Below are 26,865 nucleotides of genomic sequence, written 5' to 3'. Positions count from 1 at the left end.
CAATTTTGGCCTGTCGCCGGTCACAATACATTCAGTTTCTCATTTTAACAACAGTGTAGACAAATCACACAAAATATCACATCTTATACAAAATCTAAACCTCTTATATTTTATAAAACATTTAGACATCTGCAGTTTTTTTTTGTTGTTGTGTATTTTACTTTACAGTGATCTGCTGTTTTTGTACCGGCATAAAAGTCACTGAGAAAGATGAAAACATCTGTTAAAATACATATATATATTTATATTTATATTTATATATATATTATTTCTTTTTCATTACAGTATTTAAAATAGTTTCATTTACCACGACAAAACACAGTAATACTAGTGCCACTGAGGAGGAGGGGAGGAGGAGGAGGAGGAGGACGGAGGAAGTGTGAGATCCACAAGGTCCCCTCCATCTGCCCTCACACTCACTAATGGAGATTATATCAAACACAAACACACAGCTCCCCACCCCTGCATACGCTTTGTTTAGGGGTTTCAGTTCTTGGCTTGGGGGCACTTCAAAACACTTTAATGTTTTTAGTGTTGGAAGTCAAACAAACAACTTTCAGTTATTGATCGGCCTCTCCACCACTCTCTTCCCTGATCAGCCACAGGGTGTCATTCTTTTTCTTTTACTTGTATCCTGCGTCAGAGGAAGCTGATATAAACCTTTGGATGCGATCTTGTGGCAGATGTAGCTCTGACACCTTGGGTATATAGACAAAGTGTGTATCCATACACCCTCCAAAGATTGAACTTGATTTTAAACATACACAACAACAGAGGCCATCTGTAAGTGTTGCGTGAACTACTCAAGCACAAGCCTACAGAACAACGCTGTGACGCTGTATGATAAAGCTTCTTTACATGCCAAGATACAAGTAGATGTAAATGAATGACTGTGAAGTCCCGACTCGTCATCTACACCTCTGCTGATGTGGAAATGCTGTGACTTAACCTTCGTCTGGAAGAAACAGATGATAACAGAAAGCCATTGTGAAATCCATGCGTTCCTTTTTTGGCGTCTCTTTCATATTGCAGTGTTGCTTTGATGGTAGGTGTAGAATCATACAGCTTCAAGCCCTCACAAGTTTTCCTCAGGTTTCCTTTTCTGGTGCATCTAAGCGGACACCAGGAGGAAGAGGAGGGGAGGAGTGAGGGCGAGGATGCAAGGACGCATTGCCACAAGCTCCGTTCTGTGTCTGAAACACTTTATTCGTTTCATATCTTGGGCGTGACCTCTGGTCTCCAGCCACAAGGGAAAGGAAGGACACATTTGGGAGATTTGACATTTTCACCCGGCCTTTCCAACTGCTAACCAGCAGATGATGATCATTTCTAAAGGTGAATGTCAAATACACTAAATACACAAAAGAGCTGTGGTTCTTAAGCCAAAACAGGCTTTCCAGGTAAGTGCTTTGTCATGTCGGCTGGACAACAGAACTTCAAGGTTTAAGGGTAGCGGTGATTGGTCAAAGATAGTAGGTTCAAAGGGCTTTGGTAAGGAATGATACCGTGGCACTGTGTAAGGTCAAACACAAAGGGAAGGGAGCAGGCTTGAGAGGACACTTCTGGTTTGTGCAAATAGGAAACTAGTCAATACACACACGCACACACACACACACTCACTCACACACACACACACACAGACACACTCACAGTGAGTTATTTACAGTTACAAAGAGATTCCTCACACGTAGGCTACACTAGATCAGATATAGATTCTCCACAAGCCAAAATATCATGCAGTTTACTAAGGCAACTTTAAAAACTGGAGTGAGATTGGGCTGTAACACTGTATAAAACCAAACCTCATACTGAGCTGAAACAAGTCACCGCAGCAAGGCAAGTGTGTCCACATGAGTCTATTTTCATCAATATGGAGTGAGTTTGATGTTTGTTACATGGGCAAGCACGAGAAGAGGTATATGTAGTAGTATGTTGCTACTATTTTGGTGTCTGCACCGTTTGTGGACTAATTGTACAGCTTCAGAGGACTGTCGGGTCCATAACACACCCATAGCTGCCATGTCAGAGATTCTTCACTTTCCTGGGTAACTGCACGTCAAGAAGAGACACTGGATTCTCTAAACTGACATGAATGAATTTCTGCTCTTTGTGATATCTGACAGAACAATAGGCCTTATTCAGTATGCACTTGTTTTCAAAGTTGGGGTATAAGAATAATAATTAGTGATATTTTAGGCATCTAGGTTACATTTGTTATAACTTCACTTTCAATGTTTGAGTGGCAGAGTGTTATAACAGTGAAATAACAGATATGAATTGAAATGTAGTCATTGAAATACGGCGTCAAATTCAGTTTGATTCTGAAGAAGAAAACTTAACAAATAAGCTAATGTCATAACTATGATATAAGAAGTCAAAATTCTGATACAAAAAGTCAAAATCTGTCAAAATTTTGACTTTTCATCTCATCATTTCTATTCATATTTTTTTTAATCAAGCTTAAGTTTTCTTATTTTCCTCTCTATAGAAGCCAGAAATGGGCTTATATAGATTTCTCCCCTTCGTCCTGTGAAAGCTTTATGCCACTAGAGGGCGCTATAAAGACGCAGGCGTGTTACTACCGGTTGCTGCTTAATTTAGCTGACAAGTTTGAAAACCAGTCACTCTTACAAGTTGAGTTTGTGTAAAGGTTTAGTCATGATTTTCGTCTTGAGCTGAGCCTTTTCTTTATTGAACCCAGACAACTAAGAACCTCATTTTGCTTTAGGATAATCTGTGATTTAAGCCATCTGTTTGTCCGGCTCTCTGGACTTCCCTCTGTGCTGTTAGGTAGCACTGTCAGTAGTCTAAAAAAATGTGTTTTACAGCATGGTTTGTTTTAGTTTGATTGCTGTAAAACTTCCATGACAACTGTGCGGCTGGCTGTGTGCTAATCCCTCCAGCTCCCACACGTTCCCTCAGGGGCAGATAGTGTGAAGAGCAACACAGCTCACTTAGAGGTGCATGAAACTGTCCTCGCCTGCAGTTTACAGCATCTCTCTATGCTGGAGGTCAATGATTATGTGCTCAGATATAGGTTAGGCGCCCATAGTTTCCACTGCACCTTCTAGAGTATTCAATAGCAGGTAATACTACAAGCAGGATTTCTTAATGATCTGTGCACCGTAGGAGAGCAGGGCCATTAAGTTCATGATACTGAAACCCTTCTGTGTGTGTGTGCGGCCGAGACTCTGACTGTGCAAATGTCTGCAAATATGTCTGTGTTGGTGTGTGAGGAGGGAGAATATCTCAGCTCAGTCATTTCAAGTGCAGAGCAAGTTTTATTCCCCGAAAACCCTGTGTAGTACCGAGGCCAGTTGTCATGGAAACGAGTGAGCACGCATGCTGTTTGTGCTTACATGCAAGTGTGTGCATACAGGTGAGCATGCTTGTGTACGAGAGGAGTTGTGTTGGTCTTCTGCACTGTGTGTCTGAAAAGGCAAATCGTCTTGTGTGTGTGTGTGCGTGTACAGTATGTGTGTGTGTGTGTGTGTGTGTCTTTCTCGTTTGTGACCTCTAGAAGATGCTTTGCCTTCGATTCTTTCCTCGACCTGATGAAAGAGAAATTTAGATTAATACAAACACACACATATACTAACAATTATAATGTGATATCAACATGATCACTGACCAAGAATAAGATTATACAAATTATGCAGATGTAGCGCACACACACACACGCACGCACGCACGCACGCACGCACGCACGCACGCACGCACGCACGCACGCACGCACGCACGCACGCACGCACGCACGCACGCACGCACACACGCACGCACGCACGCACAAAATGTAAGATGTAATTATCTTTGTATATGGATTTGGCTGATGATGATGTCATATTGTTTTGTGAGATCTACAGCACCTGGAGCCTGGAATATTGAGCTGCGGTGTCCCGGGTCCTTCTGGAGCTGAAGCTCTCTGAGGGAAAATATGGAGGCGGCTACAACAGAGGAGAGACATGCGTGTGTTAAGGTAAGTGTGTTAAGGTGGGTGTGTTAAGGTGAGTGTGCATGACGCGCTGTAAGTCTGACGCACATTCTGCACACTCTTCTTCTTCTCTTTTTACTCTCTTTTGCTCTTCTTATAGTCAGTTGTGATTGAGATGTGTTTATGACTTTTGACAGGAAACCTTTCACAATGTATGGAAATCAATTTGAATCAAGCACTGAATCTGGATCTGCTCCACATTTTATTAGGTTCTACCCAGATCCATGTTCTTCCTTTCATCAAAATCAGTTCAGATCTTTTTGAATAAACCTGCTAACCTGCTCAAGTACGAGAGTGTGTGTGTGTGTCTTACTGTCTGCCAAATTGTGGATATTCTCCCCCAGACTCAGGAAGTAGGGATGTCGTAAAGAGGCTTCAGCTGATAGTCGTCGCCGTGTGTCATACTGCAATCACAACACAAAAGCTGCAGATTGCATCATGTGTAATGTCACACTTCCATGTTGTCTCATTTCCACTTGGTTGCACGTGATGTGATGTGTGTCTGTAATTGTGTGTCCTACCTGCAGCAGAGCAGACAGCAGGTCAATCCCCTCTGTGTCCAACCTGATGGAGACAAACAAAGAAGTCTTGTTGTTTCCGGGAGACTAAAGTTCGATTCCCGGACGGGGAGAAACACTTTGGCACTAGAACTATAGTGGTTTTCCTTCCTTCGGCTTTGGACCTGGGTTGTTTTCATAAATACTGAACATTTGAATTCCATACAGCTGTTACCTGGGCACGTGGTTGATGAGAGCTTGAGGTCTGTATTGGGGAAACAGGTAGGACCTAAACTCCTCATTACTGCTGATGCCCGGCCAGGTGTCTTCTGTTGGAGTTCCTGAAAGAGGCGGAATAAAACAAATCACACTCAATTCCAACGAGGAGTTTGTTACCTATATGAAGATGTTCCATGTTTTATTACAGTAGACAAACAAACAGTTGCAGCATAATTACCGATGAGCCTGAACACTAAGTGTAACTCCTCCTTCACCGTGGCCCCGGGGAACATGGGGCGACCCGTTGCCATCTCAAAGAGGATACAGCCAACACCCCTGTGAGAGGAGAAGATGAAATAAACAGTCCTATGATCACACAGGGCTCTAGGCATTACCCTATTCAGCAAACACGCACACACACATGCACAAACACACTTGATCATAAGTGCAAACACATCCAGCTTGGTGCGAGTGGGCACAGTGCAGCCTTTTGTTCCATCCCCGGGTGTTGCGTCGAACAGGCACCCTGTTGTCTAAAGAGAGGATCCTCTGTGCTGCAGCTAGGTGAGCTCACCAAACTCTGCCGATCAAAGCTTTGTGCTGCTTTCATACCGGCACAGGACTAATGAGCAACAAAGAACACGTGGTGCACAAGTCAACATTTTGATGTGTGAGCAGTGACTCATCTCCATCAAAAAGCCCTGTGAGAGTTCAAGAAGACAAACACGCATACTAACTAATCCTGTATGACCCTTCAGCTGTTTGATATTCGTCTGCTTCAGTGTGTTTACCGCGCCAGGGTGACATTCGGTGACATGAAGGTAGGATTGTGCTTTGACGACGCCCTAACCAACTCTGCTCTCACTGTGCATGAGACGGCTCAACCATGAGACTACAGTTGTAAGAAATAGGCAAAAGCTTTACATCTCAGGTCTCCTTTGCTGCAAAAATATGCTTGTTTATATTCAGAAACTCCAATATGACATATCAGGAAAAAATAGAATCGAAGTCTGTTTGTTTTGTCGCAGGGGTTATTATAAAGCAGAGATGAAGAAGTGAATGAGAAAGGTTTTTTCTTCACTCTTTGTGCACGGGTGAGCAGTGGGAGAACCACAATTTCACCCTGATCACCATTCATAATACACACAGATGTCACAAATTAGTATATTAAACACCATTTTCTACACAAATCAAGTCTTGCATTTAGAAATTAATTGTGGTAAAACTTAGGATATTAAAACATGCATATTGTTCTACTGACCACATGTCGATGGGTGTGGAGTACTCTGTGGAACCCAGGAGCACGTCGGGGGGGCGATACCAGAGAGTGACCACCTCATTGGAGTAGGTCTTGGTGGGGACGGACTTGGCTCTGGCCAGACCTGACCAGCACAACACAGGCAGGCTTTCAAACTGCAGCTCACTCACAGCCCACAAGGTCAAAGTTTCTACTACTACTTTTGTGAGTATAACCCCTTGACTGACAAGTTCAAAGAAATCCAGCCTCTCTCCAGGTGTTTTATTATATGTATACTACATTGTGGTGTCACTACATAACCTCTTCTTTATCTCTTTCTGAATGTGTCACCATGAACAGCTCATCACAAGTGGAGAAAACGGTCTGGGAATTGGTTTATATACCCATAACTGGCGCAAAATGAGAAAATTCAGAGAGAGGGGCACAGTTGCTAGGTTACAGAAAGTAAGTGTGCTAAAGTAATCTGGACTGAAGATCTCTGAGTGGCAGTAGAAGATAATTGGAAAGCAACTGTGAGACACAATGTGCTTTTCTATTCCTGAGAGTTTGAGTCTTTATGACCACGTGTGCGTTTGTAGATGCACCTGTGTGTGTAGGTGTGTGTGTGTGTGTGTGTGTGTGAGTTTCAGTCTTTGTGGTCATGTGTGCTTTTGTAGATGCACCTGTGTGTGTAGGTGTGCGTGTGAGTTTGAGTCTTTATGGTCATGTTTGCTTTTGAAGATGCACCTGTGTGTGTGTGTGTGTGTGTGTGTGTGTGTGTGTGTGCCATTTTCCTACCAAAGTCGGCCAGTTTGAGCTCCCCCCTGTCATTGATGAGGAGGTTCTGAGGCTTGAGGTCTCTGTGGAGGATTTTCCTCTTGTGACAGTAGGAAAGTCCACGCATCAGCTGGAACATAAAAATCTGCACGGGACAAACAGCTGATTTAGAATGAAGATGATGGTGAAAACAGCTCTTCATTGGACATTAACCTTTGTCAATCTATTGCATTTACCTCCTGCTTCTTCCACAACGCCACTGCACAGACATTTCTCAAAAGCTTCTCATACTGAAACCTGTTTTATTCATGAATTATTTGCCAACACAACATAACAATTTCTATGTCGATTTCAACTGCTTGATTATATGCAGACATTTTGAATCTCACCACCAGGGGGCGTCGTACCACAGTTTGAGAACTTTCATATACAGAACTGTGAAATAAGTCATTATTATGTCTTCATACTGATGTATCCAATCTAAACTCCTGTCTGTTTTTCATATATGGCCTGTAGGGGGCCTCACCTTGACGTTATGCATGCTCATGAGATTCCCACAGTTGTCCAAATATTGTTTCAGATCGCTGTCCTGGGAGACATAAGAGGTACACTGTTTACACTCAGATCCTTCCAGATTCCACTCATGTACATGTAACTGAGCTCATCATGGTTGCAGCACTCACCAGATACTCAAACACCAGTGTGAGGCAGCGTTCTGTGTGGATGATGTCGTGCAGCGTGACGATGTTTGCGTGTTTTAGGTTCTTCAGTAGAGACACTGGACAGACAGAAAGGCCAAAGGTTATGCATGCTGTGAGTACAAAACTGTTCCCTTCGGCTAATAGATGTGGCCTAAAATTATCCACCAGAAGGCAGCACTGAATAACTCATCTGTGTGTGTGTGTGTGTGTGTGTGTGTGTGTTTATACCCTCTCTGATGGCGGTGCACGGTGCTCCTTCCTCATGCTCCAGCCGAATCTCCTTCAGCGCCACAAGGTTCTCTGTTAGTTTGCTTCGTCCTTTGAACACTGTGGCGTATGTCCCCTACCACACACACACACACACACACACACACACACACACACACACACACACACACACACACACACACACACACACACACACAAAGGTTATATGTGGAAGTGGAATGATTCATATGCCAGCTGGCTGCTATGCTTGTTTGCAAATACGAACAGAAAATTGAAGCTACATTGCAATGATTAGAATCTGTTTGCTTTTGATATCAGTTTACTTTCTCATTAACCAGAACAAAAAGTGAATTCATTCCATCGGACTGGCTGAAGACAGAGTACACCGACTGTTCATCATAGTTACATCATCATCATCATATGTTCATGCCTGCAGATATTCTTTCCTGGTCCATTTAAAGTTAATGTGGGTTCAAAGAAAATGTACTGCAGAAGTACACAGAAGTAACTGTTGTGGAAGTTGTTGTTGAAGTTACTGTCCACAAGTTGTGTTATGTGACTCTCTATCATCTCTTTCAGAGATCATCATCAGCGAGGTCTGTTTGACCCCTGCTGAGCCTTGTGACTGCAGTCGATCCAGACGGCTTCAGTCACTGATCACTTGTTACTCCCCAAGGCTGTAAAAACCACAGGATCAATGAATGTGGTCTGCACATGTGATCTGCCCTCCCTGTGGCCACTCTTTCCAAGTTTATGGCCTGAAAGTAGACTGCAAACTTTTCGTCTTTCTAATTAAGCTGAGCCATTCATGCAGAGCACCCCGGGAAAATCAAACGGATGCAAAACATTTTTATTTGACAGGCTCCTGAGAGGTCTGACTCACAGTATTCCCACATAAATGAAGTCAATAAAGACTCATGGTGAACACTGTACACCAGAGAGACGCTCCTTTCTCTTTTCAGTTCACCCTGGCTGCCTCTGCATCTATTGGCCGTCTGAGACTGACGTTGGAAGATGAAGTGCGGTATAATTGGCACAGACATACCTCACCCAGCTTGCCAAGCTTCACGTACGTCTCCAGTTTCCCAAAGCCGATGTCCGACTGCAGACACAGAAAAATAGACAGTTTAAGCTTGATGTGTCTTTCCTCTGATTACAGTTTGGATACATTCACATTCATTAATGAATGATTTACTTGTTTGTATTGAAAATCAGGAGGCTTGGGAATGTACATATACTACTAGTACTACCACTGTATTGATTAAGGTTAGATTGATAGATAGGAACATGTATGTGTCATAAAAATACAAGCCACTGACCAGTGAGGCACGTCGAGACATGCGACTGAGAGGCTTGCAGAGCGGCGAGTTGTCGCTCTCCAGCTGCAGTTTTTTGACAAACTCTGGAGGAAGACGGATGTCCATGGGCAGAGACATGCACTTGCTGACATCCTGCAGGCAGTAATAAGGCAGTTAATACCATCGATTTGTAGCAGATGTGGTGGCAAATTCTATCATCTTCGCAGCAAGACGACATGTACTGTGTTAAAATGTCTGATTTAACGACATAATTACGTAAAACACGCGCACATAAGGGCGGACGCTGCCGCTTATGCACTGCACACGACCCTGCTCTGACATCTGTCCTTCCTGCCCAGACACCCAATCATGGCTCTGTACTTGTGCAGAGTGTCACGTCTACCCTCTAATTAACATGAGAGGCCATTAGATGCCAGGTGAAAAACTGTAAATACACTCAATTTATCTTGTTTGTCAGCCTCAGCTCCTTCTTCAGATGAATCAAAATAGAAATAGGATGTGACAAAGCTCCCCAAAGCAAAAAAAGACACTCAACACGTGTGATCTGTATTCCATCTGTCAAGCCAATGTGTGTAACTGCCAGCTCCGTCAAATGTCACAATCATTTCTATACATTATGCTTGTTGAATTAAGCCACTCAAACCAATTTTCTCGGCTCTCATCTCAACATCTCAACTTTATTTCTGTCTTGACAGCACCAATTTTTTCCTTGAGCGCTTCCCTCTGGCACAGATTCACTCGACTGTCTGCTGCGGGTATGAGAAAGAGTCGGAGTGATTCACACTTGTTCCACTGGGAGTTTTTCTGAAAAGGTGGAACTGTGAACTCTCTCACATTTCCAATAAGACGTCTGCTGCAGGGACGGCAAAAAGCCTTGGAGGTGACTCATCCTTGGCAGGGCTGGAAATTGAGAAATGACTCTTGGGGAAAGAGTTTGGACATGAAATCAAAGTGCTTGTGCCACAGCTGTTGTCGATACCAGACTTTTAATGCTTTGCCTAGACAATCTATATTTGCTTTCTGATACAGCAGTCCCTTATTGATTCCTCCTTCTGATCTGTTCTGATCTGACTCATTCTTCCTGTACGTTACCTCCATGGAGAAACGCCTGTGCTGGGCCTTGCTGTGGTACTGCAACTGAGAGGGGGACTGGGCTCCTGGTGTGGCTGGTTCAGGGCTCACTGGACTGGCATCATGAGACGAAGGACCCAGCCTGTCTGGATCAAGGCCTGACAGGAAAGACAAATGATACTTGGTCAGTATAGCCTGAGAGCAAACCGGTCTAGTTCCAACAAGAATTGATTCCGGATAAACCTTTTGTTAAAAATGATGGATACTTTTTGAATTATAAATGTATGAAGATATGGATATAGCTTATATTTATGTATTTGCAAAGTATAAATGGTGGCAAAAGCAGGATCTGTCAGAGCGACCACACAGTGAGGCAGGAGGAAGATTCTCATTATACAACATTAAATGCGCCGTGTGTTTGATCCCTCTCCGGCGTCTTGTGAAAGCTACAGTTTGATCTTCTGTTTCAATGGAGGGCATTGTTCGCCCCACTAACACAGCGACTTTGTGTTGTGAGTGTGAAGTGGACATATGCCTTCAATTTATTGATAGCCTCTGGGCATGTGTGTGTGTAAATGTGTGATTGTGTACGCGCCTGTGTGTGTATGTGTGTTACAACCATTCCCTCCTGGGGTGAAGCACAAACAGTGTTAAGTCGTTGTTTCCATGGGGACTGCGGCTAACAAGGGAATCGGGTCTCACTGTGAAGGAGGTCTCACGTATCTCTTTTAAGCGGTATCCTTCTAATAGTCACACATTCACTCACACACACGTATTTAACAGGCTGTATATACAAGGTGAAAGTGGAATGATTATAAATTGAATGGATACATTTTCAGTAAACGTGTGTGTGGGCGAGGGAAAATGACCTCCTCTGTTGTAGAGCCATACGTCAGGTAGAGCCCGACTTCTGTCTGCTGATGTAATGTACACACACGCACGGTTACACACACCTACACCCACATGCGCACAATCACCCCGTATCTAATTGCTGTGAAATATTGATGTATGCCTGCAAATACACCTTGTTTGTGAAAGGACAAGTCGATATAGAGAGGCCACATGGTTTTGAAGCATTTCTCTATGAAACGATCGTTAATGAGCACAAAGAAACACAAACAATGGCTAGAACACCAGAGTTAGCAAGGCGATAACAAAAGTAACAAAAGAACAAATGTAGATAAGATAAGTAGCCCAACAGCTTCTATACTCATGGCGTATCATAGTGTTTGGCATTGTTATGGATTTAATTAAATGTATGGAGTGTAACGGTGTTGCATTTTTGCAATTTACGCGCTATCTTGCCTGTAGGCTAGTTCTTTTTCACAACAACCATTTTTAAGGAGTAAACGTACAGGTGTAGCTAATAACTTGTGTTTGATAAAGAGAAAAGACTGTAATGTTGTTCAAATGTACCTATAGTAACACATTCATATCCCTTCAATGTTGCTAAAACGGAATGATGTCGCTAGTTTGCTAGGGTTTTAGGATTGTAGGCTAACTGAAAATGAGAAAAACATGAAGGTGCTAGCCGCTACCACAGCCAGGGCTACACTTGTTTCTAACTGTGGATACACACTGCAGCTAAAGTGCAGCCATTACAAGGGTTGAGTCAATTGAGTTGAGTCAAAGAAAATAATTTATTAAAACACTTAGGCGGCTAGAGGATACATCACATCAAGCTGTGCCAATTAAAAACGTATTAGAATAACAAACCTTTCCCCTCGGCTGCATAAATCGTGATTAGTAATGATAATGAGTGTAATATCAAAAATGTTTCTGAAAATTTACATATTCATTGAGTGTCGCACAAATGAATAATCTCAGTGCAGCCACAACGTCCTGCTAACAGACAGCAGAAGATCAAAGAACTGTCCTACATTTTGGGGCATTTTTTAGGACATTTTGTAGCCTGAATTTTCAACTGTACAGCTGTGAAGAACTGAGGATGAAGCGCAACGTTTCAGTGTTGAATGCAAGATGGAAATGTCCCCCGTCACACCCGCTAATGGACATCTGGTAGCTTGTAGCGAGGTACTTATTGACGGACTACTGACTGTCCTGCTCTTTATCAACGTTTCCGAAATGGTGGTTTTTTAGAGCTGATTTGAAATGATCGTTTAGCTCTGTCGTGCCTGGAGAATGACGTTTTCCCCAGCTCTTTTGGGTTTCAGCTTATAAAAATGAAAGCTCTCAAACGATCAAATCAAAAGGGATAAAACTATGAAACAGGTTTGAAGAGGGAGGGTGATGGGAACAGAGACTCCACAGGCTTTTCCTGTAAAGGCAGAAGGCAACGTGCCCAGAACAACAGCCAGCCCACATAGTCCAGATAAGAAAATCAAGAAAATCACCGCTACGTGATAAAGGTTATCAAATTTTATGTGTGTTTGTGCCAGAGAGAGGCTGATAATATGTGTGTTATGGCCAAAATCACATAAAAACATCACATAGCTGCGAAGGCAATGAAATGACCCACTGCACCTACAACTGACACCGTCACGGGACCATTCACAAGTTACATGTGTGTTTCCTCTCAGGCATGTTCATATGTGAGCTTAGCAAAAGAGATTTAAATTGACTAATTAGTTGAAAGTCCCTAAGAACACACACACTTTTGGGAATAAATGTGTGTGTGCAGCTGCTTTCATGGTCTCCAATGTGCCTGTATTTGTTTGTTTGTGGCCTGAGGGGATGCTAATAGATTCATCATGAGCTGCGATCTGGGACTGATTGGTTTTCTTTGTTTGGAACAATTAGATCGGGGACTCTAATCGAGCAGACCTGAAGAATTTAAACTTGCCCGTGGATTATGTCTGTATTTATTTTAACAGCTTTATGAACAGTATCAATCTCTTTTTCCGCCCTGTATCTCTTCATCTTCATCGTCGATGTCCAGGGGAGGCAAAATGAAAACATAAATATGTCGTTTGTGAATCTTCCTGCTTGGGAATGTTTGAGCCTTGTGATGAATAAATCCTTGGAAACAATGCCTGATGATGTTTTCCGTCCACACTGCAGTTATGTGCTGTGGATTACTTTACCGGAACAACAGAGAAGAGAGTTGAAGAGGAACGGTTTGTGAGGATTGTAAACATCAGGCGGCTGCTGAGTTTTGGGTCAGACACTGTTTGTCTCTGTGCGTCTTGGATTCTCACTCAAATCACCTCCCCATAGTACGCCTGCTAATGCTCTGTGTCTCTGCGTTGCCTCTTTCCTGACCTTCAGAGGCAGTCAGCCCCACAGACAGAGAGCGAGTCTGTGGGGGTTAAACCACATATTCAGCTGCTTCTCTGTGTCAGGGCAGAGCAGCACTGAAAGGATAAAGTTGCCGTTATATTTTTCTATCATAATCCTATCAAAGACCAAAACAAAACAACACATTTCTCCTACTAATAAGTCCCATCTGTGTTGCCGAGAGTAAGCTGTATTTTATGTCACTGTATCATCCACAGACTATTAAAAACACATCACAGAGCCTATGGGTGACAAATTGCTTCTTTGCGATGAACAGAACCGGTGTAATTAATTCCTCTGAGTTTATCTCATCTCATCTCCTGCATACAAATATAGAACCGTGGCTCCATCACATCCCACCATTTCTGACTTTGTGTCATTGGCTTGTCTGACTCCAACATTGTGCAGCTCTAGGAGAACCTAAACAGCAAATAATTTTTTGCAAAAATCAAGTGGAGATGCAGTGGAAACAGGACTAAGTATTAAAATGACATTGTTCGGTCTCAGACTGTGGTTATCAAGGCGGCACATTTATTGATGGTTTTGGCGTTTCCATTGCTTTTGGTGCCAGAGTTCGGGTGCCAAATCAAGACCAACAAGTGTCACAGAGAAGCTTAACATACCATCCAAACAAGAGCATTGACCATAAGATAGTTTACAAAGCTAGTTAGCTGTAGGGCCACATCATGGAAATGGAGGCATCTACCGTTGTTTCTTCCTGGCTGACAAATGTTTCTCTGCTGCTTCCAGTGTTCTGATTGGTGCTATTTTCAGCCACCGGCTTGGTCCCCAGCCTGACAGATTTTTGTTTGATGTTTTTCTCTTTAACTCCAATTAGGCTTCCGAGTCTTTCTGGTAGAGGAATTTGTCTGTTTGACATTTGTGGGACTGTGCTACAGTCTTCTGATGCATTGTTTTTGTCACATCTGCTTACGTTGCATGCTGCTGTTCCCTCTCTGTCAAATCAGGTCAAAGTTGAATTTGATGGAACACTGAGCATAGCTGCACTCATTCTTGTATGTGTGTATCGTACATTGAGACAGACAGAAGTGAATTCCCAGTTTCATATGCCTGACTGATTACTTGACTTGTGTGGGAACATTTCAGCAGGTTTGCTGAAACTGATTACATCAGGCTCACGGTTTAATGCTCTTGGCTTGGATGCGATGGAATTTCAGCTCACCCTGTGTGACCTCGTATTCCCTCATGCTCCCTTCACTTCACATCACTTTTTAATCTTTAACTGGCTTTGATATTTTTCATATTTTGGTGAGCACAAATCTTCATCAATACCAACTTTCCCCACATTCAACAGTAAATATCTACTGACCAATAACAATGCACAGGCTAACATGTAAATAATCTTTATTCTATTCTGTAATATACTCTTGATGTCTTTGCACCAACTTTAGGATCTCACTCTAACTACAGTAGCTCTATTCCACAAATCATAACCTCCTGTCATGTTCCTCTGAGGCCATGGCTTAACCTCATGCCTCAGAGGTGCTACCAGCTGTACCAAGACAAACAGCTGAATCTCTAAGGATCGGCTGCAGACACAGAAGGAAAGACGGGTTTGGAAGCTGTAACTCTAACCCACAAATGATTTCTACAAGCACTCTGGCTATTCTGAGCTGGGGGGACGATTTGGAATTAGTAAATGCTGATCAGGGATTGTATATATAATTTCAAGCCCTGTTGTTGAATGAGGCTTTAGTCAGTGTGTGTTGATAGACGGTGTCTCTTACCCTGAGTGTGTCTCATGTTCAGCTGGTTGATCTGCTCGGTGAACTCATTCTCCTCGATGGTCTCAGTGCGAGGAACAGACAGAGAGAAACGCCTCTTAAAATTCTTCATCTTGTTCATGGTGCTGAGGAGCAGACACTGGACAGGGGAGAGAGAGAGATAGAGAGAGAGAGAGAGAGAGAGACAGAGAGAGAGAGAGAGAGAAAGAGAGAGAGAGGGGGGGGGGGGGGAGCGAGAGAGATGTTGAGAGATGACATTGAAAAGGATCAAATTGTTAACTACTAAACTGGAGACCAACACCAGAACGACAGTTATATCATGTCAAGGATAATCGCCTTTTGTTCTCCCCACATAGGTTTTGAGCCAAGAGACAGAAACAAGTGAAAACATAACTTGATGGGGGTAAAATGCTGTTATTATTGTTTTGGAATACAAACTGGAAACACAAAAAAAAGGTTTGCGGAAGGTAGGACTTAGGAAAAAAAAGATTCCACGCTCATTTAAACACAAACACAGTGTGTCTTAGACCACCAGGGTAAATTTGTGCAAACCTCCTGGTCACACACACAAACACACGCACACACACTAGCGCATCTTGTCACATTGCAGTGTATCTTCATGTGCAGCGTGAGCCACGACAGCTTTATCCGATAATGAGGCAGAAAGCAGCAGGCCAGGAGCTGATCAATACTCTCTCTCGCCTGCTCCCTCAGTAGGTTACTCGACCGCGGCCGGCCCTGCTAGTCACGGCTCTAATCATGCCTCTACTGTCTCTACACTCCTCTTCATTTCTCTCCCTTGCCCCTTTTCCTGCTTGTGTTCTGCACAGACTGGTGACAGCGAGATCCCTCTATCTATGATTCCTTCACTGACATGGACGATGTGTGTGTGTCTGTGTGTGTGTGTGTGGTGTCTCTTGTTATTCCCTTGTTATTTTCAGAACCTTACAGTCAGACCATCGCTGTCTCTGAGCAATCGCTGCATTTTCTCATTTTTTGTCGTGCCGCCTGCACAATGTGCCACATATGGCCGGACGCTCTCATTCGGCAAGACATGACTAGTGACCGCAATATGTATTTCAGTTCAATATACCGTAACAGCCCATCAAATTTTCCCAAGGGATTCAGTAATGTGAGACCATTTGACAGCCATTTTCATTTTCTCTTCACAACCCTGGCAGAATAAGAAAGTTTGTCTTGGTCGTGCCCGCTCTGAAATTAGAGATGAATTGTCCTCAGTCCAGCCGCTTCTGGTTTTCAGAAGGGAAACAAATTTGTATTTCTTTAGCTTTTACTGTGCATCCAAACAGTAATTCCTGGAAGATTTGGAGCAATCTTAAAAAATGCACTTTGTTAATCAAAATCACCCTCCAGATACAAGTGACCTTTAAGTGCAATTGTGAAGTAACCGTGAAATATGTAAATAAGTCACCGAAAAGTAGCGGCAGAGGTGAAGAACTATGCTGGTATGAACCTATTCTGTGTGTGTGATGACAAGAGAATAGGAGGCAATCTCTTTGAAGTGGAGGTGTGGGTGGCAGCCATAAATTGAGCAGCGAGCACCGGGGGAAGAAGCAGCTCAAAAAGCGATTGTGTGAACAAATAATCCTCAGATCAGCGCAAAGACAAAATGAGGAATTCACAAAAGAAAATGTCCAATCCAGCCCATGTGACTCCTGAATGCAGAGGGGAAACGCTGGCGGCACAAAGGTAGAAAGGTGCAAACTGTGAGGGAGTGGGAAACAACACAAGCTTCTCAAAGATGCCGAGTATAATGATTAAAATCGACGGCAGTTTCATAAAAGCCTTTGAGCTTAGCGAGCAGACTGAGAGGTTAGGAGGGGAGGTGGTGGAAAGAGGCTTGTGAGTGGAAAGGAATCAATACTTGGTGTGTGAGTCTGGTGGTGGTGTGTGTGCGCGTGTATGTGTGTGTGTGTGTGTGGCTCGGGCTAATGCTTGTGGCTTTGACAAAGATTTCTATGGTGACATACAGCATATAGCTCCAATACATATGAGAAGCACAATAACCCAAGAGAGCAACAGCAGAAAAAGGACACTAAACAAGTTGATATTGTAATGTTTCGCTGTATGTTTGAAACCATTGCAATAGCTTTAGTGTAAAAAATAAATCTAAACAAAAACACCTCTATGCACACTGAGTGAAAACAGGCCCTGTCTCTGTGCACTGAAGGCTGTGTCTGAACTCTGTTCTCTCTAGCTCCTTCCTTTTCCAAGATATGGGCTTTTAAAGTTTTCTCAAGCACAAATTCTCTGATACCGAGATCAGCTTCAGTAAGGATAACATTCCCTTTCTCTCTTGTCCTCTTTTATCTCCTCCGCTCTTCCCTACTCTGCCGCCATTGGTTGAAACAGCATCTAAAGTGTCTCCTCTTCAAACAGGACAGTGAAGTATGCAATCACTCCGGCCTAATTGGGAGCCTCTCTTTTTTCTCTCTGACCTCTCCAGCAGCTTAATTATGAGGGTCACCGGAATAAAAGTGTGTGTGGGTGAGTGTGTGTGAGTGTGGTGCACTCCATCTATCTTGCTTCTAGACAACAAACCCCTCTGTTTGGGGAAGGGGATGTTCTCAGGTCTGGATGCGTGCAGCCAATCAAGAATGTCTCTCTCTGTCAAGGGCAGGAAGTTAGTTGTAGATTGTGTGACACGATTTCACCACGCACACGCACACACACACGCACACGCACACGCACACACACACACACACACACACACACACACACACACACACACACACACACACACACACACACACACACACAATCTCACAAGTGCATCTGCTCCGAGGAAGGTGCCAACAAAAAAACCTTAATTAGCCTGTAGCACACTTTCATGTTGCTGCCATGCCCACTCTCCTCTTTCTCTTCATTCCTCTTTCATCTGTCTCTCAAACTCTCCTCCTCCCCTCCCATAGATCTTCATGCGGGGTCGTATCTTCAGCAAATGTTTCATAAGATTCCTTTTGTCCTGAAGGATGAGAACCCTCTTCAAACGTCAAGTGTGCTGGAGGATGAACTTCAGGTTACTTCAGTGCTCCTTTATGTTCCACAGGTAAGATGAAGTATCTGAATGCTGCATAGATCTACAGCAGTAACTAACTAGTGCCTAAAGAGAATTGATTCTACACGACACGCTTCTAGATGATCGGGATGGTACGTTTGGCTTTTATTGCAGCAAATCGTTTTTCTTTGCAGTCTTTAAGGGAGAGGAGTGTGATGAGTTAAACAAAACGTCACATGTCAGTGGTCCAGTGACCCAAAATTGAAGCTACCTGACTCCCATCATGTGTAATCGTTTACAGAGTGGAGCCAGCAGATGGAAAGATAAGGGACTGGTTTAATCGAGCTTCATGGTTTTATGCAGGTCAGCAGGCACAGTGAGCTAGAGATGTGACACACACACACACACACCGGCACAGGGACACACACATACATACTCAACAATCCATCCACATATTCAGCACCGCGACTCTTCCTTACTTTCCTTTCCTCTGTCCGATGTGTTAGAATAGAATGACTGAGGTCGCTCTGGCAGAGGGGAAGGAGGAGCCATTAGCCCAGCTTCATCTGAGCATCCGTTGTTTGTCCAGTCAAACCTGGCGTGACTTCCTGTGTCCTGACGGTCGGACCAGGCGGGAAAATCGAGAGGGAGAGCGCAGCAACGGAGATACAGACGGGTGAAATACAGAAGTGATGCCTCTTTCACAGCAAACGTAGCATTCTATCGTTCATTTCCATCTTCTTTCATCACGCTGTTAGATAGCGAACATGTAAATGTGCACATGTGTACATCTGTGACCGTATGTGTGTGTGTGTGTGATTGGGTCATATGCTCCAAACCCGACCTTGGCCCTGGGGTTACATTACTGTTTGCCCCAATAGTCAGAGGGACTGAAAAACAGCTCTGCTTATACAACTACACACATCTCTCTCTCTCTCTCTCTCTCTCTCTCTCTCTCACAGAGATTAATGGCAGTGACAGTGTAGGCTTCGGGCTTCAGAGAAACCAGAGTAGATAACTGTTAAACAGCTGGTGTGTTTAGTCTGTACTGCAGCTAATCCAATTTTAGCTGCCATTATTCAGCCAATTCCCAGCAATACACACATACACACACACGCGGGTGAGGAAAAGATGGTCGATCGCAGCTAAAGAGGAAGCTCTCCAAGCCTGAATTCATTTTTGCGACGCAGCAGCAGAGGAGATTAGTTACAGTGTATAGCTTCAATCCAGCTGTAGATGGAGAGGAAATTGTTGCCGTAAGCGACGGTGAAATGAACTCTGCATGTTCCTTCAGTCAGAGTCTCATTCAGAGCGCTTGATTCATACATCATGCAAATACTGTAGGGGTTTGCTTTGCTGTCACAACAACCAAATTACAGTCCCGTCTTTCATTTCACACAGACAAGGACCAGGAAGTGAACACATCACCTTCCTATTCTGAAATTGACAAACCAAACTCACTCCCACATGGTTTTCACAGTCATTAACCAGGTGTGTGTTCCATTGGGCAAAGGCCAGAGAATGTCCACACACTCTGTTCTTCTCACCTCTCACTCTGCTAATTCTGGATGTGTCCTGTAATGGAGGAGATAAGGGAGTGGAACCAAAACCTGCAGCATGTTCTTGTTATAATAAAGGGCTTGGAAGAAAATATAATCTTTAAATGTCATTTGAGGTTTGTAACACTTAAACGCTTGTATAACATACAATTAAACTCTGTGAAACTCTTCCCACACAAACGTGACACCTAAAGTCAGGTTACAGAGCGTCTACCACAAACAGGAACGCTTTAAGAGTTTCCTACTCATTTTTCTGTGAGAAACACAACGAATGTGGCGTAAAATCCAAAACATGAGGTCACGTTCTCCTCCAGCTGCTGCTTCACCAAGCTAAAGCCGCGATAAAGACGCCCGTTTGTTTTCTCCTTCTCTGCTTTTCTCTGGAACGAGACAACAATCGCTGCATTATATAGGTTGGTAAACAGAGAGCACCCTCTCCCTCCCTCTGTCTGTCTGCCTGTCTGTCTGTCTGTCTTGTGCCCTTTCCCCCCCTCCTCCCTCACCCTGCTTGATCCTCTTCATCACACACACTCGCTCCACCTCGGCGTAGTTCCTTTCTTCTATGTAGAAAATTGAAGAACCAACGTGACACACGCGCCGCTCTGAACAGCGGCGTTGACAGTAACAATTCATCCCTGTGTGTGTGTCTTCTTCTCTATTTCGACCTTCATCTCTCCGTGCCTGCCCCCATTTATGTGTGTGAACAGTGGGCCTACTGTGCTATAAGAGCAATAACACCACTGTTAGGGTCAGACTGGACCTTTGTATCTGGGGCCAGCACGGTTTGTGTAGCAGGCCGCTCGTGTCATACTGCTCACTTTGCTTGATTCATTTTTTCTTTGAACTGATTTGAGTCTTTTAACGATCTGATTCTTAAACGGTGCTTTTAATTTCCCCTCCAGCTGCAGGGAGGCTTTGTGTCCGCCTGCCTCCATCCTTTGGTTTGTTTTCTATCTGCCTGATGTGTGCTCTTCTGGTTTGCTTAGCAGATCTCATACGCTTGTGTGTGCATAGGCGGTGTTAAGTGTGAGTGGGCGTCTTCACTCGACCGCCATCCTCATTCCTTTATTTGCATTTACAGACAGTAACACCACAAAGAGTCTTGGTTTTAAAGATTTAAATATGCAGATGATCGATGCTGGAGCACCTGATAAACAATCCCATATTAATGAGGCACTGAGGCTAATTCACTAAATAAATAAGATGCAGGATCTCTTCTCTGTTTTCTAAAGGTTTAGTTTCAGCATGATCTCAACCTCTCTCTCACACACACACATTCAAACACTATCGGTGATCAGCGATCAGAGGTGAGTCCTGGTGTAGATAAGATCTGTTACAAGGCACGGCTCGAATTAAAAAATGGCACGGCTGATTACTGAGATACAGAGACGTCCTCAGGGAGGAGGGGAAGTTGAAAGACACAGATATAAATCAGACACAAAAAGTCTGGATATAGAGACGATAAGAGAAACAACCTCCAGGTATCAAACTCTGCTGAAACACACACACACACACACACACACACACACACACACACACACACACACACACACACACACACACTTAGCCTCACTGTGGGATCCATTGGTGGGAGCATCAGCCCACCGTCCCTCAGCCTGACCTCCATAACATCAGCCAGGGTTGTTTATGTGACTTATTGATCCAACATTCTGCTCATTGCCGTGGCTCAAAGTCCATTGATTGCTGGCTAAACGATCACCTTACTGCAGAGGAAGACATCACTAAATGGTAACACTCATCGACCGCCGTGTCACAAACTCAAGGCGTGCACTTATGCGAGGTTTACTCATTATTTTATCGGACATCCACATCATCACTTATTACCCAATCATGCCACAACACACAGCATCAATTTGAGACAGACTGTTGTGTTTTGAGCAAATGCATGAACTGAACTGCAGCAAATACTGAAGGGCACCTGGTGAAATGAGAGTGTGGAGCTTCCTGCTGACAGGAAGAAACAGAAGCTCAGCCACAGCCCTGTGAATCACAACACACCACCGCCATCATAATAATTATGAGACCTCGCTGAGCCTCCAGTGGAAGAATTTCATGTTTCATCCAAAGCTGTTTCAGCACATTGGAGACACCCGCCAGGGCTACAAAGGGCCACATTGTACAAGAGACATCAGCCGCAACAGCAGGACACAGACTGGTTGAAGCAAAGTGACATCTGCACTGGGCTTGAAGATTCACCAGGGACAGGAAAGGTGCTAGAGGGAGGAGAGACGGGGGCCTCACACTGACCACAGCTTCTTATTAAGGCAGACAAACCAAAGCTCACAGAGCATCGGAACTCCTGTCACGAAGGAGGAAAACCCGTTGAGACGTTAGTAGAGGGACCCAATCAACAACCAAGACCTCCAACAGAGAGGAAGATAACCGGGCACAGACCGCATGTGAAGTGACTGAGTGCAGCTGATAAGAAACAGAAGGAGACAGTTAACACAGACTTGACCAAAGCTTTAGAGCAGAAGCTGGAGAAACTGGGAGAGACTCTGGGACGCCAGAATTCTGTGTTGAGCCCTGTGGAGACATCATGACATAATTGTTTCAAATCTGTTTGCTCAATGACATCGTAGTTGTAGCTTTGCCAAGTTTGCTGTTTAACCACAGGTGGCATCAGGAAGGCAGGAAGGGGATTCTGGGACGCCACATTGTAGAACACAAGCGTACAGCGCTATGTATGAAAATGCTAAATGTTATGTTTACAGTTTGTTGGCTTTTTCTTCATGTGTTAAACTTCTCAGTCAGTTACTGGTGAGAATAGAAGCCAAACAAACACAGCATCCACACGCTGAACTTCAACGGTTTGATCGGTTGTTAAGTGCAGAAATGGACGACAATGGAAATTTTCACAGGGTGGCTGAGTTATTCTTGGGGGATTAGAGGCTCTGTTGAGATAAGCCAGGATTTCACATTAGGCGTTTGAATGAAATAAAGTGTTTAGGTTAAAGTTTTTTAATTGTATTACTGACAATTTAATTTCACAGGTTATTTCTTCTCCCAGACCTAATTATCTGTGCGCTCTCTCTCTCTCTCTCTCTCTCTCTCTCTCTCTCTCTCTCTCTCTCTCTCTCTCTGTGTGTGTGTGTGTGTGTGTGTGTGTGTGTACAAAGATAACAGCTCATTTATTCCAATTAAGGTAACATACCATCCAATTCCAAAGCACAAGATTAGTTGCACTTTTGTCTCTTTGAGCCGACTGCCTCCAAGAACTCATGAAAGGCACAGAGGGAGACGCAGTGTGTCTGCTCGGCTCGGGGGTTTAAATTGTTAAAAGTTTTATTTATTTCAGTTGGTTCAGCAGTAGTTTGGATCCAGACTGAGACCACCGCCCCAGATGTTTTGGTTCAAACCCGAGAGTGATCAGACAAACGTAAACAAAATGTTTTAAATATGTATTGGACCTAAATTGGCACCAGTGAAACACTTTAACAGCCAGTCATGTGCTGGGTAATTTGCACTGGTCTGACTGGTTGAAAGAACCCACATCTTGCCACCAACAAGCCTCAGGTCTGATTAGAACGGTTGCTTTGCGGTCACAGCTGTGTGTGCTTTGTTAATGTTGTGTGAGTATTGTTGTGTGAGTATTGGTTGTTGTGAGTTTCTCCTTTGGGTTTGAATATAATCATGGACAGGAGCAGGTTGGTGACTCACAGCTTACCTACCAACACACACACACACACACACACATACACACACACACACACACACACACACACACACACACACACACACACACACACACACACACATACACACACACACACACACACACACACACACACACACACACACACACACACACACACACACACACACACACACACACACACACACACACACACAGGCTACACATTTCCCAAGGTGTGTGTCAGTGCTTTCTAATAAGGCATCACAGATGCAGCGCTGGCATCTTGGGAGGAGAAGCCTGCAATTATATAAAAGGTCTAAACACGCCACTGAGCACGGCAGCTACACATGAACACGCTGGCAGCTCTTCCACCAATAGAGGCAAACCCTGCATGAAGTCAGGCTGCTCAAATGACCATCACACACAACGCGTCCCCACCAGACAGGCCAGCCGCAATGTGTGTGTGTGTTTGCCCGATGTTCCTTGAAACTAGTGTAGTTATTTATAAAGCACTGGCTGTCTCAGATACGAAGCCCACACACACACACACACCCACCTTCACACAGCAACACCTTCAAAGCGATCCTGGCAGTGGGATTCGTGTTCGTCGGCCATGAGCTTAATTCAGCCTGCTTTAATATTTGTTCATGTATTCAATCCCAGGCCCCTACATAAACATTAGCGTACTTTACGTCCATCTGGAGGATGAAACACAACATCCACCAGGGGGCAGCGTGGGGTCCAGGCCCGAACATCCACCTCCTTCAGCACTGGAGCATCTTACAAACAGCATTTTGCTCAGCAGTGCAAACAAACATGGTGATGAATGAACTCCTCCATACCAAATGTGAGTGCAGGATGAAGTGTGGTTTAGTTTTGGGACTTGTGTGTGCATGTTCGGCTACAGTGATTATATTGATTCCTGTAGTTTAATAAAATATGACCTGTAGAGAAAGTGCTCCATAATAAAACAATAAAAGGTGCAATAATAAAGAAATAGAGAGAAGAAGTAGGGAGCAATAAACCAAAATACTTCCTCAAACAGTGTGATAATTATTTCCAGTAGGATTAATAGGTGCAAAGATGTGAAGGTAAATAAGCGATTACAGTGTAATGACTTTGTTTTGGCGATGAAGTGGTTTTAAATAAATGAATAAATACATTTTGAACATAAGTATTACAGAGGAGAATAATGCTGCTGAGCTTCGTTGTTGCTTCCCTGAATGCAACGCACTCATCCTAATCTAATACAGAGGAAAAGGAGAGATCGATGTCACCTCTGTTTACGGAAATGACCAGGATGTGTTTTCACTCACAGCTCTTGATTACTGAAGCTGCTGTTTCACAGCGGAAGCGATTGGAATCTGATGATTCTGTGTGAAATATAAACAGCTTTTCGTTTCTGTGACCAAATGTGTTTGTCCATGTGTGTGTGTGTGTGTTTAGTTGATGAAGGTACGGTGTATCTTCACATTAACATGGCTGAGTGGCCTGGGGCTGTTACATGAATCAGGAACACAATAATAAGCTGCTTATGTAAACATTGCCTTTGTGGCAGAGGCTGATTGCTGCTGTAGAGTTACAATTACAGTAACAACTGTTCTCACAGGCAAATAAGTAACTGTTAGAAACCTAATGGCTCTATTATCATGTGAGTGAGCGGTACAGTGTGTCTGCAGGTGCCAGAAAGGATGCTTGGAAAGAAGGTGGAGGCCAATAGAAAAAAGTCAAAACAAGCAGATGTGCAAAAATAACAGTAAAGAACACTGCAAAATAAAAAAGGGCCTGAATTTATCTGTTGGGCCTTCAGACGCACACACACACACACACACACACACACACACACACACACACACATGCGTCTACCAAAGCACAGCTGGTTTCTCTCAGACAGATCAATAACGTGGATCAGATGAAGCCTTTTTATTAATAGGAAGGAGGCGATGGTGGTGTTGGGGCACATTGAGATATGGAGAGCAGCGTTGAGATAAGCTGACTGTGACCTCTGATATTGACTTTCCCATTGTGCACACACACAACTGTTAATGTTGTTATGCAAGACATTTCCCCCGTAACTTCAATGTTGTTATTATTATACAATAAGGGGAACCCAAAGATGGAAAGTCAGACAGAAGGGAACCTGAGGAAGACTCCGCATGATACCTGATGAGAGCTGATTGGCTATACTGATTATAAAAAGTAAGTTTATCACCAAAGCAAAAGTTGAGCCACTTTCCAACAACATAGAGCTCAGTTTGCATCTGTTTGTTTGCTGTATGTGGTTAATATGTCATAATAAGAGCAGATTTACTTACAGGAGAGCAGAGATCATCCACATGGGAGTGGGGGGAGGGGGTGGGGAGCCGGACTCCTGGATCTCCGCTCAGGTTGGTCTCTCGCCCTCCCAGGTGTCAGTCAGTCACACTGAGGTAAATCCACGAGATGCAGGCAGGCCGTGTTGGTGTGATGGACCCTGCAGAGGTGAAGGAGGCCCGCTGGCAGTGGAGGGAAATGGACTTGGGGGTTGGAGGGGGGCGCTCCGCTGTCCCTCTGACAGCTCAGTCTTAGAAGCCTCTTCGTCCTCTGTCCTTGGTGTCACACAGTGTCACACTGGGCAGACAGTGAGCTGGACTGTGCGGGGAGGCAGAAAGAAGAGAGCAGTGGAGAAGACAGAGGCGCTCAGAAGGGTTTTATAATCAGCAGCTACTCCTCCCCTCCTTTTGGCCCTCCTTCGTTGCTATGGCAACACCCAACCACGACTCAGCATAGCACAGGGCCCCTCCTCTGCCTCCTCCTCCTGCTCAGAACAGCCTCTGGCATTGACAGGATCAACACACACTGTAAGATGTGAGAGCACGTGTGTATACTGGAATACTGTACGTGTAAGAATGTAAATGTGTATGGATGTGTCTATGTGTGTACATCTGTGTGTGTGAATACATGTGTGTGTATGTGTGTGTCTATGCAAGTACAGTATGTACTGCATCTGCATGTGTGTGGCTGTGCGTATTTGCTGTGTGTGTATCTGGTTGCATGTGAGCGTGTTTGACTCTCTCACACCTTTAATTAGCTGCACAGCTTTCCTCCGTCCTCTGTGTCTCTGATGTGAGCGTTCTATCACATCACAGCACATTTAAGGGATTCTGTTCTAGAGCATTTTTGCTAATAGAACGATTAATCATAAAACAGACAGCTGCTGATTAAAGGTAATATTTCATAGCCTGCTGTAAATTATTTTGTGCTCTGAGGACACAAGATCTCATATCTAATTTGCTTTTGTGAGTTTATCACTCAGCACTTTCACACACACGTCAAAGTGCCTACAGACCTGGGTTATGTGACTGTAAAGGGATTCACTCCTGCACGTAAACAATTTATCAGGTTATTATTAGCATAATACATTCTTTTACCTTGGGTGCTCTCCCTCCTAAACCGATGAAGCAATAAGTCATGCATATTCTGCCAACATTGGAGTCATTGGTTCCATTTTGCATTAATTGCAATGCAATTGCGTGTACAACAAATTTAAGAGTAACACATGTAAGATGAAAACATGATGAATAGGAAGAGTTTGCAAATGAAAAACAATGCAGAAATGTCAACTTGA

At 43.9% G+C, this 26,865-nt stretch overlaps 1 protein-coding gene across 1 annotated transcript; it reads right to left on the bottom strand.

Moving 5' to 3' along the window:
- On the bottom strand, positions 1-25,903 carry cdk18 (cyclin dependent kinase 18). The gene is made up of 16 exons (XM_076147433.1): positions 25,574-25,903; positions 15,026-15,161; positions 10,062-10,198; positions 8,970-9,101; positions 8,696-8,752; positions 7,651-7,765; positions 7,405-7,499; positions 7,248-7,310; positions 6,743-6,866; positions 5,969-6,089; positions 4,946-5,043; positions 4,724-4,829; positions 4,513-4,555; positions 4,305-4,395; positions 3,867-3,944; positions 1-3,551 (listed from the first exon to the last, which is right to left on the bottom strand). Exons 2-16 carry the CDS (start codon positions 15,141-15,143, stop codon positions 3,517-3,519), a joined length of 1,413 nt encoding a protein of 470 aa, XP_076003548.1. The 5' UTR covers positions 15,144-15,161; positions 25,574-25,903; the 3' UTR covers positions 1-3,516.
- Between the last annotated feature and the right edge of the window lie 962 nt (positions 25,904-26,865).

This window comes from Genypterus blacodes, unplaced genomic scaffold (assembly GCF_046128005.1).
Source record: "Genypterus blacodes isolate CSIRO-AG114 ecotype Tasmania unplaced genomic scaffold, CSIRO-AGI_Gbla_v1 ptg000037l_1, whole genome shotgun sequence".
In the NCBI taxonomy this organism is placed as follows: domain Eukaryota; kingdom Metazoa; phylum Chordata; class Actinopteri; order Ophidiiformes; family Ophidiidae; genus Genypterus; species Genypterus blacodes.
This window is presented reverse-complemented; position numbering and strand designations above follow the sequence as displayed.

Excerpts from the sequence above, each read along its gene's own strand:
- cdk18 (XM_076147433.1), bottom strand. The coding sequence starts at position 15,143 with ATGAACAAGATGAAGAATTTTAAGAGGCGTTTCTCTCTGTCTGTTCCT. Across the intron at positions 9,102-10,061 it reads ACAGGCGTTTCTCCATGGAG|GATGTCAGCAAGTGCATGTC; the intron begins GTAACGTACAGG and ends TACTGCCTGCAG. Across the intron at positions 5,044-5,968 it reads TCCACACCCATCGACATGTG|GGGTGTTGGCTGTATCCTCT; the intron begins GTCAGTAGAACA and ends CTCCTCTCACAG.